At 37.4% G+C, this 21,514-nt stretch overlaps 1 protein-coding gene across 1 annotated transcript in view; it reads left to right on the top strand.

The window, feature by feature from the left end:
* Positions 1-21,514, top strand: part of ADGRB3 (adhesion G protein-coupled receptor B3) — a 450,308-nt gene that overhangs the window by 166,084 nt on the left and 262,710 nt on the right. Inside the window, exons 3-7 of the mRNA XM_014937019.1 lie at positions 4,155-4,265; positions 9,433-9,594; positions 16,501-16,665; positions 20,105-20,269; positions 21,114-21,278. Of these exons, the coding sequence (XP_014792505.1) occupies positions 4,155-4,265; positions 9,433-9,594; positions 16,501-16,665; positions 20,105-20,269; positions 21,114-21,278 (768 nt within the window). The remainder of the gene's footprint in view (positions 1-4,154; positions 4,266-9,432; positions 9,595-16,500; positions 16,666-20,104; positions 20,270-21,113; positions 21,279-21,514) is intronic.

Here is a 21,514-nt window from a genome sequence, read left to right as displayed (position 1 = left end):
CCCATAATGCTATTGGTTATTTACATTTTGAGGTATTTCTTTGTGAGTTTTATTCTCATGCAGGTAGATTATGGCATTAACAATGTAATAAAAGGCATTAAAGCCCTTTCATGTTTCCAGGCCAAGCTTAGAGTCACATTGGCAATTTCTGGATCAGGCCACGCATCTGTCTGCTGCTGAAAAGATTCACCTTCCCTGTTTATTTAATGAAACAATCTGATTAATCTCAGTGTTTGAGGTAAAAGATGAGAAGGGAAAATTAAGACAGGCATCACCAAAAAATTCTGTCTGCAAAAATAGCAGCTTCTGAGTTAGAAAACAGCTTTTCAGCAGCAAGAACTAGGTAAAAAAAGAGTGAGAATGAGAAAAATTCCTTTACTCAGATTCTCAACTCAAACATCCAATATTATCTCCCAGATATCAGGCCCTGAATCATGCAGGACACCTCTATGCCAGATACTGTCTAGAGTAAGATGAATCCTATCACCTTTCCCACACAAACAGGTCCTTGAAACTACAGCACTGCTTGGTTATACTTTAGGCTGAATTGGGTTAAAATGTTTTCCCTGCCCAGAAAACATTTAAATACTTCTCCTCGTTGAAGTACTGAGGGAAGAAAAATGCATAACTGGTTCATCTTCTACATTTGTTACTTGGCTCAGATCTGAAAATGGACAAAAGTTTTATTCTATTTAGTATTTATTGTAAACTACAGCAGTCACTTAAGTAAGATATTATAAAATGTTTCATAAAAAAATGCATAACTGTTGAGGTTCTTAGATTAAACCATTTTGAGAGAACTGTTTGTACTTATACGCAGAAACTGAACACTTCTAATCCCATTATGAACATGTACTTGACCCTTATTTTTCTTTTCTTATGAGGCCTGAATTTTAATAAGGCCCCGAAGTCTTTACTCCTGCCAGTGCTCTGCATTTCCTGTTACCGCTTTTGTTCTCATCTGGCATTTCGTTAAAAACTGCAGCTGAATATGAAAATGAGAGCACTGCATAAGTCTGCTTCCATTTTTGACAAAAATCATAAAAAACTATTTATTTTTAGCTGTGAAACATTGATTTTTAATATATATTTATATCTTTACTATATATATGCTTAATATATCAAAAGAAGATTAAGTGAAAAGTGCATCTCAAAGACCATCAGCCATAGTTGAAGTGAATTGAACATGTAAATTAAAAAAGTGGTGATGCCAGGTGGGGCATGATTAGATCCTGCATCAATGACTTGTATGTTATTTTGCTTGGTGATACTCGTGAGTAACTCCATCGCTGTGAATGGAGCTACACTGGGTGTGAACCACAGCCCTGACAAATCACCTCCCAGAACTGCCTTTGCCTCTTCACCAGAGGTCTCTGTCTGGTGGGACACTGCACGCTGTGGGGCTGGGACTGGAGCATCCATCAACTCCCTCTATGTCCCTGGGAAGCCTTCCTCTAGCAAACGGTTCCCATTATTGCACTCTCTAACTTAAAAAATAGCATGAGGTCTTCTGCAGGAATGGTGCCATATCCTGACGGGCCAGCAATGGGCAGGCAGCAAACTGGGGGCAAACGTGCCTTGCTTTCACAGCCTCCTCAGGGGAAACCCTGTGTGAAGGCCCTTGTCCTTCACTGGGTTGTTACCTACAGTTTAAATGGTCATCTGGACTACACCTTGTCAAAATTGTGAAAGTATCCTTCTAATCTTAATTTGAATTAGCAGAATGATTGAAAAACTACAGAACCACAGAATGCTATGGGGTTGGAAGGGACCTCTGGAGATCATCTAGTCCAACCCCCTGCCAGAGCAGGTCCACCCAGAGCAGGTCCCACAGGAACGTGTCCAGGTGGGTTTGAATGTCTCCAGAGAAGGAGACTCCCCCACCTCCCTGGGCAGCCTCTTCCAGGGCTCTGCCACCCTCACAGCAAAGAAGTTCCTACTCGTGTTTAGATGAAACTTGTTATATTCAAGTTTGTGCCCATTTCCTCTTGTCCTGTCCCTGGGCACCACTGAAAAAAGACTGGCCCCATCCTCCTGACACCCACCCTTTAAGTATTTATAGGTGTTGATCATATGCCCCATCAGCCTTCTCTTCTCCAGACTAAAAAGACCCAAGCCCCTCAGCCTCTCCTCAGAAGAGAGACGCTCCAGGCCCCTCATCATCTTTGTAGCCCTCTGCCGCACCCTCTCCAGCAGTTCCCTCTCCTTCTTGAACTGGGGGGCCCAAAACTGGACCCAGTGCTCCAGATGGGGCCTCACCAGGGCAGAGCAGAGGGAGAGGATGACCTCCCTCGACCTGCTGGCCACGATCTTCTTGATGGACCCCAGGATGCCACTGGCCTTCTTGGCCACAAGGGCCCATTGCTGGCTCATGGGCTCCTATGGTCCACCAGGACTCCCAGGTCTTCTTCCTCGGAACTGCTCTCCAGCAGGTCAGGCCCCAGCCTGTCCTGGTGCAGGGGGTTATTTCTCCCCAGATGCAGCACCCTATACTTGCCCTTGTTGAATTTCATCAGGTTTAATTATAATAAGAAATTTCCCAGAGAATAAAAAGCTATCTTAAATCAGAGGAGCTGTAGAAGAGGTGTATTTTTTTAAAATATATTAATAAAATCTTATAACACACATGTATGTATATACATACATATATTTACATATATATGTATGTATATAATTTAATTATATGTGTTCCTGGGATGTATTAAGATGTTGAATATTTAGCTCTGAAAATATATTTTATTAATTAGATTTGCAAACTGCATTGCTGTTCTCAAATGAATAATTAAATTTATATTTTAAGTGGTGCCATTAATGAATATTTACAAAAAGAAACACTAATTTGGAGAAATATCTTAACAATTCACTAGAAAATAAAAAAACCTTCTCTCTGCTGATTGACCCCTTAAAAATATATTTACCTTTTCTTATTTCTTTAAGTAGAAATTTAAATATGTTTACTTTCATGATTTATCAAGACGATGTGTTTGCAAATAATATTGATTAGTAGCATTTACAACTAATATAATGTTTTTGCATCTTTTGAGGCAGGAAGGTAAGTTTTGTTATCACCATGAGTTTACAATTTGAGGAGAATTTTGAATTTTTCAGAGAGGTGTGTCTTGCTGTTTATATTGCTGGTGTTTCAGTCACCTTCTGCCTCATCAGAAACTCCACGTGCCTGTGGGTGAGGTAGTTTCCATGTTAACCCAAAGTCCCCAGCACACGCTTCCTGGCGTCCCAACAGGGAGTGCACAGCTGTGTGTGCCTCACACACGTGTGTGCCTGGGGGGACCAGAGGGAACTGGGCAGAAGATGCAGCAATTCCCTCTGAGGGCAAAGGACCCCCCACCATCCACCCCAGGAAGGAAGGATGGAGCCTGAGGGAGAAGGCGAGGAGGTTTGCACAGGACCCGAGAGGGAAAGTGACAGCAGTGGTAGGATGAAAAATGAACTGCTCTCGACTCCCACACTCTGGGCCTTTATGTCATTGATTTTTATGTAGATTTCCCTACTAAAATCGATGGGGACTTCTTTTTAAATACTGAGGGAAAGATATAATATATAGTCTTCATAACTTGGAGGGGCCAGAAGGGAGACAGTTCACAAGCCCTTGTTCTGCTGGATTCAGCCTAAAAATTAAGCCTAAATTTGGCTAAATTACTATTAATTCGCATTGCCACCATTCCCAAAGATGACTCATCATCTCTGTTGAACACTTGGTCAGCCTGAAGGACTAGTGCAGAGATAGAAGTCCTCTGGAGGAGCAGCAGGGTCTACCATAGAGCAGCAACGTCTAACATTTTCACAATCACTTTCTGGTGTGGTTTGCACTGGTTCAAAATACAGGAATTAAAATGTCTGCATTTGAATAATTGTTTTTGTCCCGTGTCATACAGCTGATTTATAGTATGTGTCACTACATTGAATGTTGGTTCATACAATAAAATCATGTTTGAAAATCTGCAGAAAACAAGTTTAAGCATTTATTAAAAGCTGAGCGTAGCAAAGTTAAGTTGATGTTAACTGCCATGATCGCTTGCCTGACTCTTGCCAGCAACTTCCAGGTATGTTTAGGAACATATTGCATGAGACAGTATGTGACGTTTGAGAAATGTCTACACACAAGCTTTCATAAACCTTTATTCTGTCTTTAGAATTTGGAATGATGGGAGATCATACAATTAAAAGTCAGCGACCTCGATCTGTTCATGAGAAAAGGGTCCCTCAGGAACAAGCTGATGCTGCTAAATTTATGGCACAAACTGGTAATACATCAGTTACATTTTTCTATTTACTGTTGTTAATTTTAGCAAAACCACTGCATGTCTCCATAATCTTTTGCTGCATATTTGTCAGTTTTCTAAGCTGATACTTTTTTTGAATCATGTATTTTTTTTTCACCAGTTAAAGTCCATAAATAAAGTAGCTGAGAATTAGGTAGATCGTACAAAAACACGCACTGCGGATGTGGATACTGAGTCATTTAGTGTAAGCATGAATTTCTTTAGGAGTAAAGCAGTGTCACACGTGCAAGACACAGGACAGCTTACTGTGACCTATTAATTTTTTTTCAAAGACGATGTTAGGAACATGCTTCAGAATTTCTTTATAAATAGACTGAGGTATAATCCCAGCTTTAGGTGTTTATCAAATTAATTAATGACTAGGGTGACTTTAATGTGCATACATTCAGCATTTGCTATCTTCGGCACAGCACAACGCTCTGTTCTTTAGTTTGCAAATTCATAATTGCTAAATGAAATTGGCCATAAGTAGTTCTTAATTGGATGTGCACATTATCTAACAGTTTTCTAATTTTTTTTTGAGCAACTTCATCTTCTTTAAAGATATCAAAGTGATATTACAAACCTAGAGCGAAAGTAATTTTTAAAAAAGAAAAAAAGCCTGTTTACTAACAGTTACCACAGCTGCCTTTGATATCAATGATAAAATTTCAGTGGTGAGTTGAATTAAGATCTCATACACCAAAACTACTGTCCATTTTGACATCAGTAATGATCTGTGTACCTGTTGGTAAAACCTAGCTCTCCAACGGTTCCCTACACACTCCATTCCAATAAGTTACTGCGTTGAAAGCCTTGTGCCCCATAATTATTGTATGGATTTGAAACAGCTTACTCTGTATTCCATAGTTACTAACATAGAAAATATGCCTGCATCAGTCATACATAATGCTTCCAGTTTATATTCACTTAAGTAAAAGAGCTATAATTGCTTCTAGATACGTTGCATGTTGACTTCCTTGGTACTAGGGTGCTTTACTTAACAGATTTGCAGAAATCAATATTTGAAGTAACCTAAATACATGTAGAGCCAATCAGCGTAGATCTGTTTGGTAAAGAATTTAGAAGGGGAAAAAGTCTGTTTCCCTCCTATTAATCTTTAGGACTTCTTTTATGGCTAACTCCCAGTCGATACTACTGTGAGCAGATGTAGTGGAGGAAGGGAGCCTAGAACCCTCTTGGTCTCCATGCAGTTTTTGTCTAGGCAAGTAGAACTTAGTACTTACATACCTAGCTCAGACTTATAATGTTAGTTGCTTACTGCATAGAATAACACCTTTGCTTTTTTCTGCTTCTTGAATTCATACAATTACTCCAAAAAATAAGTAAGATGATCCGTTTTTGTTTTTTTTTTTTATTTCCTCATATAAATCCCTAAAACTTCATATTATCAGGTAAAACTGGTATTTGATAATTTCTAGTCATGCACTATTGCCGTGCATCTATTATGGGGGTTAGAGAACTGCATTATAAATGCAGCACTTATACCATCACCTTCTGATAGATTGTGTGTGGGGAGCGGGATATGAATGTTCCAAATTACACAAGCTTGGTTTTCAAGGTCCTGTTCTGAGAGCATGTGAGATATACCAGCAGAGCATATAAATTCACACACCCAGTTTTAAGGAAATCTGAATTTTTACATACTGTAAGTTAACACATTTTAAGTAATACTGCGCTCTTTTTTGACATACTTACTAATTTTCATCTCTTTGTCATTTTGATTTTCCTTTGTAGTGGTCATTGCATATTTTCTTCACCTCTAATGCATTCATTTTCTTGTGATATAATTAATGTGATATCTTCTTAAGCTGATTCATAAGGTGTTTTCTAACATAACTATCTCATTAATTTACCCATGTACTAAGAATTCTAATAGTCTTCAAAGTAAATTGATACTGAGTTTATGAGGTTTCTGATATTTCAACCCTGTTTAATATTTTATTTTGTGTAATAGTAAAACAGATGCAAGAGTGCAATAAAATGTTTGTATGGTTTATAAAGGCAGAGAGACAGAAATAGAGAATTGTCCTGGAAAAGATTTATGAAAAGCATTTAATACTGTTAGAAGAGTGGACTTAATCCACTGAATTTTGCTGCGAATGGAAGAGTTTTAAAACACGGTATTAAAATATGCATTTGCCTGTTTGTTTGTGATATGAGGCAGTAAAACACTTTATTTAAAAGATATTGTCTGAATAATTGATTGTCCTATATTTGTCATTTTATGTGTTCGGACTGATCCTTCCCTTAGGTGTTATGGGATTTAGAGAGTATAATACAGGTAAGTGTTACACAGATCAATGAGGCCTTCCATACAGTAAGTTATGTTTTCTCTTACATGTCGAGCAGCAACGGAGAAGAAGGGCTTGGTAGCTTGCCAATAATTAATTTCAGATTGTAGGTTTAATAGGATAGAAATTAAAAATTTAAGAGTTGCCAAGTAACTGAAAACTAAAGGAAAATAAAAAATAGCCCTTCTGAAATTTTCATTTCAGAAAAGAAAAAGGTGGAAAAGACGTAAAGAAAACAATGGAAGATGTATTTGCAGATTTATACAGGCAATCTAGGTTTATTCCAGAAAAGAAATAAGTCTTTACTTGCTTAAATTAAAAATGGGGATCTGTGGTATATGTCTGTGAAGATGTTTTCCTCTTTTAAAATATTTTAAAATAAGTAATAATCATACTAACAGCAGTAGAAAATACTCTGAAAAATTAAAAATTACCAAAAAATCATAATACATTGTGCAAAAGGAAGTAAAGCAGCTGGTGAGATAAATTTGGTCTTTATTTTCTCTGATTTCACTCTTTTTGCTCTATACATCTTGTTAGTGTGGAGGATCTTGCTCCAAGTGTTTAAGTCTTCTATCTGATACATATGTTGAATTGTATTGCTCGATTCTGCCTTTTGTGAATGGACAGTACATATATGCTCAGAACTTTTAATAATTAATATTCATTCCAAAATGCACTCAATAGAATCACACTTATTAGTATCATGTTACTGCTATTTTCCATCGTATTCCAATGGTTAAGAGCAACTTTTTATCACCTTAAGATACCCGAAATTTGAAATCTTTAATACTTAATTTCTGTATTTTATTAGCTCTGCACTGTCACCATGTCTGTGTTGGATAATAGATACTTTATACTGAGTATGTATGACTGTTTTACATAATGAGGAACATCTTGAGAAACATAGATTTGACTTTTTCTGCTGTTTGACCTTTCATCTAAACCATTTTAACAAAGGCAAAGTCAAACTTCAAACATGTAGGAAAAGACAAAAATATTAACCTAGAAAGCCATAGTAATACAGGTATTTTTAACATGTACATAGGGCTTATAGTACATATTTTAGAATTTTTACTGTCTACCTAGGTATTAGCTATATTTTGCATATTATATCGTCTAACCTGTGCCAACACATGTAATGACCTAAGGGAAAAAATTATTAAAATAATAATCAGTGATTCAATTTCTCATTTTTTTTCACTTAAAAATAAAGAAAATGACTGCAAATATAATTTTGGTGAATTTTTGTATTAAAAAAAATCTCATAATTTTGTTCTTTTCCATGTAATTTGTAAGAATTGTATGTAATTTTATGAAAATCAGAGAGATTTGTGTGCTAATTATAAGGCATTCTCTCTTGTTACCGAATAAAAAGTCCATTTGTCTTAAAAGCATCGAATAGCCTTAGAGGTGCTTCTTAGATGACTGGCGGAGACAAGCATTTTGCAAAGGTTTCATGCTTGGCCTCCGGAAAGAAAAACAGAAGAGCTTGGCCAGATGCCTGCTACAAAAAGCACAGTTCTAAGATCTAGTGTATCAGTTCCTGCATTCTTGGAAGATAGCACCAGAGTCTTCCTCATTTGCAGACGTTCCCTTGATCGTGACCAATATCAAAACTTTTGGAAGACTAGAGGACTATTGAGATAACCGAACTTTTAAGCTAGCTATTTAAGAGGGAAAGTTGTATCATGCCACTGTTTTCAAAACAGAAAATCCCATTTGTTTCAAAAAGGACGTAGGTTTAAAAGTCAAGTATGTAACATTGGCTTCAGCGTGCCATTTTATACTGATTTTTAATGGAAGAAGGTGAACATGAATCCATAAGTATTTACTCAAAGTGTTCAGTGAGGTATATTCACATAACTTTTGCATTTGCTTTCTGAGAATACTTAAGGGATCCACTTTTCTGAACATGAATGCTTTTGCAAAAGGAATTCCAGAATTGTGTGTATAGCTGTTCATGGAAACTAAATTTAAGCATTCTTCCCTGTATATCTATCCACCGAGACTTTATTCACTATTTGCTTTCAGAAAAAATAGAAATAATATAATGCACTATCTCTCGACAGTAAAAAATATGCTATTCAAATGTATGCTATTAATAAATTGCATCTGACAATTCTGAACATAGTGGTATGTGTTATATGCAGTAATGAGGTCTAGCACATCCCAAAGCTTAGCACACCTCTAGGTCAAAAGCAAGGAGCAGATCTGTGCAGTAAATGATCAAACCAAAGCTCCCATCCCACAGCTGAGGTTAAAATTTGGTAAGCCAAGTGCTTGTCTTTTCCAGGGAACTTCTCTCGAGTGCTAGATGACTCTCATCCACTGAAAAAAAGATAAGAAATTAGCGTGTTGGCTTGGGTATTTTTAAAATCAGAATTCCCTTACTGGTAGAGTTCCTTTAACTACTACCTAGCCTTCATTCTAGAGTGATAAGTATAAATATCAAAGATATTTTGCTATGTTATAAAAGAGTTGTCTGTCCTTTTAGCATCCTGAGAGCAGAGTTGTTTCTAAAATGACGAAGGGCAGTAGTTCTCATAAAGCTGTAAATGATGCTAAGCAATCCAGGTGTTTCCGTCTGACAGGCCTTGTGTGACTGCAGCATCATAGGTGTCTTTATTTTCTATTCATTGCATGTCTTCACAGCTGCTTTACTCCATGAACTTTTAAATATTTATTTTGGTCTGGTACTTTTTTCCTTTGATTTATAAGAGCAGATGATAATGAGCTTCAGCAAAAAAACAAAACAAAACAAAAAAAACCAAACCAAAAACCTCATTAATACTTATGTCTGTATTCATGTTTGTTTGTTGTCTTGAATACAGGTGAATCTGGTGTTGAAGAGTGGGCCCAGTGGAGTACGTGTTCAGTTACTTGTGGTCAAGGGTCGCAGGTGCGAACCAGAACTTGTGTATCACCTTATGGGACACACTGCAGCGGCCCTTTAAGAGAATCAAGGGTTTGCAATAACACTGCCCTCTGTCCAGGTAGTGTTAGCAGCCAATAAATAAAATTGTGGATGTTTTTTGAACTGTATAATGATAAGAATTTGAAACTATATCTTTTTAACATGACTATTATTTTTTTTATTATTATTATTATTATTTTTATTATTTTGTCATGTAGATTGTTATTTTCCTTCCAGAACAGTCAAGATATGCAACAAAAGTCCCTTCTGATAGTTTCAGGTTTTTTTTAAAATGGCCATGTTTTCTCATTTTCACTTGGAAAAGAGAAGGCATAGTGTGAGTACTTTTGTACAAGCTAGGGAAGAAATCCAGATCATCGATACGTTAAGAAGCAGGGCTAATTAACAGGGCGTGTTAAGTTAACATATATTTATTCAACACTGCAATTGTTTCACCATTTAGAGCACTGCCTTCCATGCAATGGGCCAGACAATGTTCTCTGCACAGTAATGCCTTCCTGGACTTCCCTTTACATTGTTCTGGCAAGAAAGGGCAACAGCTACCCATCAAAGGAAGGGAGATCAGACAAAAAGTAACTCTCATATCTAACACAAGGTAAAGGTCATCAGTATCTTGCATTACAGTTTTCCTGCTCCTTTTGTCTCAGAGCTCTGGGTGTAGCTGGAGTTCAGCAGTAGTTATACACTAAGGAGAAGAGACAGGCATGTTTGACTTAGTTTCTGAAAGGGCACATCTCATTTCTTTAGACTCTAACTGGGGATCTGCTTAATCCGTGATGGGAAGCAAAAGGGAAGGCACATGCCCTGCAACTACATTCATTTTCCTTTGCTGTGTCTGAAATGCAAAAAAAAAAATTATATGCCTCCCTTCAGATACAGAAATTCCTCAGCAGTTTGTAACATCTGATCCCAAGAAGGTGGTGAGCCATCTTCAGGTTCTGGGGAAGCTCACTCCATTTTTGAGTGAAGCTCACTCCATTTAAACTAGACCATCATACACAGAGGACCCCCAGACTTCATCTCAATGAGTAGTAGTAATATGTAGGATCAGCACACATCGCTACTGTGTGCTGAAAAATACCCATCAGAGTTTGTGTATCAGCATTACGTGCATTTGGGGAGCCTCTGTACAGGAAAGCAACTTAAAAATTGTCTCTAGGTAAGCCACCACTCTAATAAGAACTGCTGTCAGCACCTAAGGCTTTACTACTGTGCCTAGATAAGCAATTCACATAGGATTTTCCTAATATTTCATGGTAGAAATACTCCAGTAAGGAATTTCAAGAACTTTTCACATCAAAACAAAACAACTACAACAACAACAAAATCCATGTAATACAAAAGCAAAGGTAATTAATTTGCTGTCAAAGGAAATTAGAATAAAGTTGATTCTTAGAAATCACATTGTCTAGCAAACTGCTAAACAATGCTCACACAAAAAAGATTGCTCTGTATTTCTGAGGTCAGAAAGGAGCTATTTCCTTACACATGAACTCCCACTTCAGGGTCGGGCTTTTGTTTCCAGACACACAATATGAGCAATGGCTACCAATTCTTACTGGCTAGAACTGAGACTGCCAAGATATTTTCCTTTTCAGGTCACCACAGCTGATTCTGATAATCCTTACGTATCTTGAGTTACCTTTCCTAAACAATTAGTCTTCTGGCATTAATCTTGCTTGTGGTTTCACATAATTACAAGAACCTTATTAATTTATGTTGGTCTCTGTCTGGCTACAGAGTCACTACCGAGTGGCAGTGTGCAAGATTAGCAATTTAGAAATGTGCTTTTCCTAGTCACAACCCCATGAATTTCTCAAACGTCCCTTTAATTATTAGGCTAAATATCCTCTATCCTCATTATATTATGTATCCTGACTCAGAGAGTTGCATAGTTCAGGACTATCCCTGGTCCGTGCATAACTAAATGCGTAGTTTGTACACAAGTTTGACAAAACAATCCAAGCATACGCACAGATATATGGGATCCATCCCATGTACCCAGATCTGTATCATTCATTCTATACAGTTTTTGGACTCTGTTAAAACAGCAAGGTTTTAGGTCTTAGAGTATAAATTAGAAGCTATAAACATACAGCAGTAACAGTGGTCTGTCCTTGTAACCCACAAATACAATATCTACTGGGGCATATCCATTATATGTTTGCATGATTAGAAAAAGGGGGGATGTTTTCAGAGCTGGAGTAATGTTTCCTAATTGAAAAGTTGTCCCTTCAAAATAAAAAAAGTATGCAGACTGACTGGCCTATTGGACAATACTTTTAAGCATCCATCCATAAGCTTCAAGAGAACCTGCTAAACTTGAAAATGCTAATGCAAGGTTTCCAGATTATTTTCATCTATTGCCTTCATATGCTCCCTAATAGTGTCCAAGATACTCATGGGGATGTTAGGGAATACATCTCCCTGTGATCTTGCTGTCCTGGAAGATTTTGAGAAGGGGATTCATCAGTTTCATCATTATGCAACAGTGAGACTACAGAGTCTTTTACATAAGTACATGAAAGCCACTTGTCCATAATATGTCCATAATAAGTCCATAAATGCCACTTGTTTTCATTTATTTATTTATTTTTATCCTGCTGAATATATATATATGTATGTATGGGTATATATATATCCACATATATATATATTCATATTCAAATTTCACCTTAAATTTCAAAATAGTACTCCTGATAGAGAAAGAAAGAACATGAAGGATTATTTATATTTGTTCCAGACCAGTAATATTTCAGGAACAGGAATCTATTAGGTAATTCAGTCAGAGTCTTGGAACCAAGAGCCTCCTGGAAAAGTGCAGCACAGTAGCCAACAAAACCAGTAGTTTAGGTAACCACTTTTGTTATTGGTTCTTTCATGAGCAAGGACACCTCAGGATGCAGTACCGCAATGCCACAGATACATTGCAGCTTAGTGGGTAATTTCTAACATGGCTAAAACTTCAAGGTTAAAGGAAATGGAATTTCAAAGCCTCATCCCAATTAGTTTGAGGTTGTCCTTCCCCATTGCCTCCAACCCCTTTTACCACAAAATTTAGCTGAAGGTCAGCATTTTCAAGCTTATGGGTAAAGCAAAACATGGCAGGAGCAGGAATATCCTAAGCCATTTCAAACATTTGTATGCTCAAAAGCTATATATTGACTGGTGTGAAACTTTGCACATTTTGATATATTCTGTGCCTGCATGGTGCACTAACAAAATCGTTACAGAGAAATTAGCACTATATTTTTAATTCCTGTAGCTTTATGGTTAGTAATCTATGCTCTGTAAATTCAGGCCTTCAATTGAGAGGAAGAAAATAAGATCAAGGCCACTTAAATTTCTAATTAGAAAGAGATATGGCAGAAGTAGAGTAGATGGCTTGAGTGTGGAGGTTAGAAGGCAGGTGTCAGAAAGTGTGCTGAGTTTATGTATTAAGAATTTAAGAAAGATTTTCGAATGGACAATTTAAGCTGTACTTAGGGAAACTATAGCACTTAAGTGAGTTTGAATTTCTGCATACAAACCCTATAATTTCATTTAAAAGGTTCCTTTAATGTGGAATCTGCTTAGATGCAGTTATTCAGCCATATTACGCTGTGATACCACATACAATGAAACATCGATGCCCAAAATAGCTTTCCGGTATCTGTTCAGTTTAAGGCTGAAAAAATCAAAAGCATATAAACTCTAATAAAAATCTCCCAAACTATGCTTGCAGGATGAAGTCCAGTAAGGCCTCACGGCACCTCCCACTTCACAGCAGTTGCGTATTGTGAACACTGTGGGTGTTCACTTCAACATTAGGTTCACAGAAAGGCAGAGAAAAGGGAAAGATGCTCTGCAGTCATCCAAACTCGTTGTGCCAGCAATGTTTTTTGACAGATAAGTTGGCAATAATCTGAATATTTTTATCCCAAATAATGAATCTTGCATCTGAAACTGTGTTGTAGAAAACAGTAACTCCTCTGTGGACCAGCTCTCCATCTGGTGTAATTTGGCATAGCTCATTTGGCTATAATTCATCAGATGTTATAGGGTATTTTTGCACTTAGAAAATGGTGTTCAAGAAAGAAAATGTAAAGGAAATAGAAGAAAAAAAATATTCAAAGATACAATATTTTAAATTAAGAGGTTCTTTTAAAGCTGATCTGGGTAATACTGGACACTTCTGTGATGCATTGAACAGGTTAATTCTTAATATTTGTTTGCTGACATTGGTTGTTTTCTTAGTGTTATGCCTTTTCCATCCTTGACTTTATTAGTTATCTACTTGCTTCAGATATACAAGTCTAGACATAGAGAAAGGTGTGAAATGAGCTAAAATTTGTCACCGAAGATGATTTTGAACACGGCTTACTTTAACCCACAAACAGTGGTTTAAATTTGAGTCCACCCGAAGTGAAGCATTTTGTTTTGGCTTATGCTCAGATTCAAAATCAGAGAAGAATTATCCTGTGTTACTGCTACCATGCAGTCGTTCTTACCAGAAGAGATACACAACATTTTGGCTCAATCCAGTATCTTTAAAGACCCCCTCAGCACAGGTTTTTGTCATTTTTAAATGAAGACAACTAGTTTAATACATTTTGAAAGAACAAAATCAAAACCCCAAATTAAACAATAGAGTTAAACTCATCTGTACCCTGAAAAACCTCAGCCTGTCTACAGTGTCAAGACCACTCTAAATTATTATTTTATACAGAATAATCTTTTTCTAATTTGGATTATTTTTTATTTGCTGCATTTTGTACTTTTTGAAGTTCTTCTTCTTGTTGCATTTGAGGTGCATCCGAGCACCTTAATGAGCATTGTGGTATCAGGAGATGAAATTATATCCTTGTTATTAATGACTACTGTTTGGAATCTGATCTGACAAATTCGTTCCTCATTAGTTTTTCTCGTATGCTAAAAAAATTTAGAATCTTAGAGCTACAACTGGATTTAGAATCTAATACTTTGCCAATGAGAAAAAAATCTTCAGTTCATATGGATGGACCAGAGTAGCTGTCTAAGTCTAGTACCTGTTGAGAAAAGATGAAGCATAAGGCATTATATGCAGATATAGTCTTAAATTTACTAGTTTTAGAAGAGTTAGGCTTTCTGGTTTTGACCAAAATGTCACAGTTAATCAAGGTTTCTAAAACAACTAGACTAAAATCTGTCACTTTAACATTAATCTGGAATGTTCCTGAGGGTTGGGGGGTTTTTGTTAATATAATGCAGACTGATGTGATATTTAGAATAAATTAATTTTAATAAAACTAGCCATGTAGGACATGGAATAATTATTGTGCTTTTTGACCACTTGTATGTGACCACCTAAATGCCTTTCATCAATTGTGCTGTTATCTGGTGGGTTAAAATCTTCCCTGAATAATGCTTGACATTTTCTGTCAGGTATGATTTCTCAGAAGTTAGCTGACAGCATAGCTAACTTTACCTCAGCACAGCATTTGAATTGTAATGAAATGCACTAGAACTCACCTAGTTGAAGAACTCCCCTTGATCTTACTGATGATTTTGTGATAATATGCCAGGGAGCTGAACCTCCTTCCACACCCTTGGCAACTGAATTTCACCTCAGGAAATGTTATTCCCACAAGAAAAGGGTTTTATTTGTAGAAACTGGACAAGTGATACATGCCTTCAAGGCAAAGGAAACTCATACATAAGAAGTTCTTTCACGGTGATGAAAAAAAGTGAGGACAAACCAGAAAATCTACTTTTTCTGTAATGTTGTGACCCATTACCAAATGATACACTGAGATGTCGTACACTATTTCACCCTCCAGATACCCTTCAAACAGGCAGGGTTCAGAAACACACCTAGTGTGATGCTAACTCTGGGTACTGGATTTTTTTCTTAAATGCCTAGAATTACCACAGTTCTCACTACTACATTCCTTTTCTCACACAGCCTAATTAAACCTGAGCAATTACTTTTATTTAAGCAGAAGAAAAAGAACTAAAACTTCTTTTGCAGGGTTTTTAAATTTATAAAGAGATGTTTTGCAAATGCATCTGTGGAGTTGTCTTCCCAGTACATGCTGAACTATATTAGAGAATTTTAACTCAATTTGTTTCTGAAAAAGGAATGCATATGGTATATAACTCGTATGGGTATTGTATATTAGTTTCTCCTACAGTGGGAAAAAAAAATAAGGTAGAGAAAGATGCATCTTCTATGATTCTTTAATTTTATGAAATACTTCTATATAAATATGTTGATGTTCGTAATTTATTGTGTGCTCTGAAGGTGTTTGAATTTTGTTGATTGAACAATTTTTAAGGTAGAGCTATGCATGTATTACTGTGTATGTTAAATGAATGAATAGGTAAGGAAGTCGTGAAAATCTCTTTTGCTTATGTGGTCTTGGAATTTTCAAGGAAAATAATCAAGCACATCTGCTGCTCTGTTTCCACTGGCATTTAAACAACTGAAACAATTGGAAGATAATAGCCCCACTTTATTATGGTGACACAGTAAGAAATTATTGTGTTTATTCCTATATATTCAAAAGGAAGCTTAATTTTGATTGCTTCAACTTTTTAGAGTTACCTTGGACATAATGTATATGCCTCATTTTTGCAAAGATTAGTCTCCGAAAATCAAGGCTATTAAAGGTATCTCAAGTCAGGCACCAAAATTATCATAACTAACTTTGGCAAAGGGAAGCCATCTTTCTTAAAAGAATGAAAGAAAAGAAAATGTGGTAGTGAGATTAGTTTAAAGGTTAAAGAAAATGGTTCTAAGCCAAATATATTTTAGAGAAAATTAAAACTGAAAATAACTAAATTTTATAAAGGATTTATTTGCCAATGCTAAAGATTACCTATGTACTGATTTTCTTGAAGTTGGCAAAATAATTCCTGTTTCAAATACTGATCTTGTTTATTTTGAAATCCTTCTGTTACTTGTGTGTCTGTTTCTGGTTAAAATCTGTTTGGTTTGTTGCAGTACACGGCGTTTGGGAGGAATGGTCACCTTGGAGTTTGTGTTCATTCACATGTGGTCGAGGCCAAAGAACTAGGACAAGGTCATGTATACCTCCCCAGTATGGGGGAAGATCATGTGATGGACCTGAAACACAACATAAACCTTGCAATATTGCACTCTGCCCTGGTGAGCTCATATAGCAACTCTCTGCTTTGTTACAGTGCATTCAATGTGGGTTGTCTGTGATTTCTTTTATCGCCCTTTGCACGCAGAAAGAAAAAAAAAAAAAAAGGCTACACAAAGGGAGTAGGCCAGGTAATGTTAATAATTCTGACTGTAGTGATTAAAGGATAGAATCAGGATGGTAACTGTCAAAGATACTACACAAGCAAGCAATTCTTAGTTTCTTCAAGAAAGGGCACAGTATCTTGTGTAGGAAATGTTGATTCAGGATAGGTCTTGGCGAACCAAAAGGCAAGCACCTCTCTAAGTGTGGCATAAAGGGAGACATTCAGAGGACACACAGTTTGTGTCCACCATATCTGTTTGAATTATGCTTGCTTGCAAGTTCACTGTAATTATTTATTCATCGTACAACAAACATATTTGGGAAACCATAAAATTTTAATTGTTATTAATTTATTCAAAATGTTTGTCATTTACATGCATGAAGAGAGAAAGGCTGATGAAAGCTAGGGCATTATTTGAATCCCAGTTAAGCCTTTATGATAAGAATTTTAAGTAAGTGGGAGCAAGTTGCTAAACCACTTTCAAAAAACTACCCCTAATCAAGTCAACAATGCATGTGCTTCATGTTAAACCTTCTCTCCACTGAAACGGAAACTAACTCCAAAAAATCATCCTCTATGAAATTTTTTGTCCATAGGTTAAGATGGATTTTGATCAAAATTTTAAATATTGTTTATACATATATACACATATGTGTATATATATGTAAATAATACCCAAGTATTACAATGCGTTCAATAACCATGAAGAACATTAAATGTATAATTGTTGAACTCATTGTAACTCCTAGGTATTGAAAAGGTGTCAGGTAGCTGTAGTGTGAGAAGTTTTTTCCATGAGTTCTGGCTGACAGTGTGAAGGTTGCCCTCGCAATGGGCTTGTTGAATATCCACAGCTCACACCACCACTGCAAATAGATTCCCCATGACCAGAGCTCCTCCAGAAAAGGGTTGATGGACATTTCTTTAGAAAACGCTTGGTTGATGATTTGAAAAGAGAAATGAAGGAAAAAAGTGGAACTTGGTGCCTCGCAGAATTAAAACTATATTTCTTAGATTTTTATTAAACTTGCTTTTATTTGCTTTGCTTTCTTTCTGGTCAGCAAAGCATACCCCAACTTCAGGACAAAATTTGTGGAAAAGTTTTAGTCCTGAATGCTGCTACAAAAATTTTGAATTAATCCAGTTTTTGGCCAAGTTGGCAGCTGTGCAATTTTGCATGTGCCTACACAAAAGTAATTAACATGATATATGAGCATGAAACAGAGTTGACAATAAGACAAATGCCAAATAAAAATAGCAGTGAAGAAATTAATGCATTCAGTTCACTTCAGTATTGGAAAGGAAAACAAAAGATATTGCACCTAATCTGTCAAAATAAGCAGCTTTTGAGAATTCTGGATTTTGAACAGTCATTTGTAACTAAATTACTTTCACCAGAGGAAGTTCTATACTGGTTACATTTAAAAGTAACAGTTTAAATATCTGATGAATGTTCAGATTTGCTGCAATTTGAATGTTCAATTTTATAAGGGAATCTTCATGTTGAATTCTTTAGTCTTTTAACAGTATTTCTGAAATAGAAAACTTACATAATATTTGCTCTGAAAGATAAAGAAGGGAGATGTATGAAATATATACAAGAAGCCATGGAATGAGTTTTCTCTGGAGATACTATAATAATTGATTCGATCTTTCCTACCCTAAATAATACTATATAGCAATGAATAAAACTGAAGAGGGTGCATTGAAATGTGATTTCCATAATGTTTTCCTCTTCACATAAAGCTTTTATGATTAATGAATGCAACTTGCTTCCATGTTTGGAAAGATTTCCATTTTTCTGCTGAATAAATTATCAGGGTGCAGCTTCATAGCTTGAGAGGCATATACATTGAGAAGTGGTTCACAATGAGGCATTACATAGAATATTTCATATAGAACTTTAGGAGGAAGCCTGGAAATCTCTCTTACTTTAATTCACTGGTTGCTGACATCCTGGGCATTAGGGATACAGACTGTATCTTTGAACTGTTAGAAATGTTCTGTGGTTACTGGCAGACAACAATAAAATAGTTCACCTCCATATTTCACTGAGCAGCGGTGCACCCATACAGACACAGAACGTTAAATCACTAACTTAAAGATGCTGCTTCCTGTTGTAATTGTTAACACCAACATCTTAGGAAGCTGCTATTCCAACCCTCTTTTAGAAGAATCCTGAAATCAAGGGTTGGCAAGTGCACCAAGTGAAGTCACTCGTTTTCAGTGGTGGTGCATTTATGGCGATAGTAGTTATTAAACCAGGTTTTCAAGGACAAGAACCAATCAAAATTGTATTACAACCTACAGTTTGAGTTTATATTGGGTAACTGCAGGTGCAATGAGGATCTAATGATTGCTAAAGATTGTATGAATGCAGAATTTGAATTAGCACAATCAGTAATATCACATTTCATAATACTATTCATTTTCAGAAATGTTCTGTAGTCCTGTTACCTACTATAGACCATATAATTTATTGCTTGTATGGGAACTTAATTGGTTTAGATTTTTTATTATTTTTTAAATATTTTCATTTACCTCCATTTAAAAATATTTTCATTTTCTGAGATAGAAAATTATAAATAACAGTCCTAAACCTTTACTAGTGGGAATGTTCATCCAAACTCAGATGTATGAGGCTTATACAGAATACTAAATAGAGAACTGGTCACCGTATCTATATTGTTTAGAAATTCAACATGACAAATTCAGAAAAAAGATTATGCAATATGCAAATGCAGAAGCAGACCTGAGGAGGAAGGCACGCTGCTTCTGTCCTCCTACATTTTATCTCAAGAGAATGTTGAGGAACTGGGATCATTTACCTCACAGGGAGGGAGGATGAATGGTAAAAGCACATTCAGCGCTGTAAGTGCAGAGAGCAGGGGCTGTGTGCGAGGCAAAGGGGTAACTCCTTTTTTGCCTTTCGCCATTCAACTAAAGAGAACTAATTTCACAGTCAGGACCAATAATCGTATAAACTGATCCACCTGAGTGGTGGCTGCAGCTGTAATAAGGCACTTAGGAGGGCTCAGCGTTTACCTGATAAGAGAATGGCCCCCATTTTTGCCTAAAAAGATAAGACCAGTTTTTTTATTAGGGCCTTGTTTTTAATAGGGCCTTTCAAACAGGTTTAGGTTAATTTTGAAGTAGCTCCTAGTGGCGGTGTCTGCCTCTGGTTGCCGTACGAAGTGAGGCCTCTTCGGGCAGGGCCTGGCCAGGCCCGAGGGGCCATGCTGGGCCCAGGCTGAGGTAGGAGGAGGCCGCGAGGCCCCGGCCCGGCTCGGGTGGTAACTCTGCTGTGTCCATCTCTTTTGTGCCCGCCGCGGCAGTGGACGGACAGTGGCAGGAGTGGAGCGCCTGGAGCCAGTGCTCGGTGACCTGCTCCAACGGCACCCAGCAGCGCAGCCGGCAGTGCACCGCCGCGGCCCACGGCGGCTCCGAGTGCAGAGGGCCCTGGGCCGAGAGCCGGGAGTGCCATAACCCCGAGTGTATCGGTGAGTATTCGGGGACACGCCCCTCCATCTCCCCTCCTCGGTGGGGGCTCGGGGCCTGGGGAACACCGGCAGGCTGCCAGGGGCCGCCACAGGCCCCTCGGCAAAGGGGCAGAGCAGCCGTCTGCAGAGGAAGGCCTGGGGCCTTGCTGTCCTTTATTTTATTTATCTCCACCTGGAGATAAAAATCTAAAGAGTGCATCTGGAAGGGCCGCATGCTGGGCTGCATATCAGCTCTTCCGTTCTATCACCATTTACAGGACATTCACCACCAGTTCTGGAAAGATATGTTTGAGGCCTAAAAAACTCGATAAAGTGTCTCACAAACCTAGAAAAGTGTTCAAACCGGTTCCCTTTTAGGCTGAGATACTTCATGATCTTCTGGCAGTATAAAAGCAGCCTTCCAGGCTGGGTAAATTACATTTATACTGACTTTTAAGCCTCATTTCCACTGTCAGGCCATGTAAAAATAAAGCTCCTGAAATATCACATGTAAAAATGATTTTATTTAGTTTTTTAAAGGGCAGTTATGCACGTTGTAAACGTGTATCATTACCATACAACAGCACTATACAACTGTCTAGAAAAAAAAATACAAGATGTCTGTTTTACAGCTTAAGTTAATGTGCACCAATTCTTTTTATTTTATATCAAGATGCAAGCCATCTAGACAACAATCTCATATTTAGGAGCCAAGTAGGGACTCCCCCATCTCCCATGCAGCTTCATCTACCACTTCTGTCACTGGGGGGGGCTTTCTTCTCTTACCCAATTGAAGAATAACCTGCATATTCCTTCTTTATGACTGTCATTATGTCACCACTGTTAACTGTATTTTTCAAAACAGCAAATGGGCAGTGGAACCAGTGGGGCCATTGGAGTGGCTGTTCCAAATCCTGCGATGGTGGCTGGGAGAGACGGACGAGGATCTGTCAGGGCGCTGCCGTGACTGGGCAACAGTGTGAAGGAACGGGAGAGGAAGTCAGACGGTGCAGCGAGCAGAGGTGTCCCGGTGAGATGCAAATATAATCAGTGTTATTATCTACACTACAGCATGGCTTACTGAAATGGACATCTTCAGGAGAGACAAAATCAATGTCCATAAAGCAATAGCCACATATGGCTTTGCTTGAGGCAAGCCACTGCTGTTTTTCTCAGTAAAGTCGTGTTTATGTAGCTAGGTGTAAGATAGCCTTATTGGATATATCAGCAATGCATCTTGTTTTAAATATATCAAAATACTACCAT

Source organism: Calidris pugnax, unplaced genomic scaffold (assembly GCF_001431845.1).
Source record: "Calidris pugnax isolate Ruff unplaced genomic scaffold, ASM143184v1 scaffold12, whole genome shotgun sequence".
NCBI classification, from domain to species: Eukaryota; Metazoa; Chordata; class Aves; order Charadriiformes; family Scolopacidae; genus Calidris; species Calidris pugnax.
Note: the sequence above shows the minus strand (reverse complement) of the source record. Positions and strands in the feature narration are given on the sequence as shown.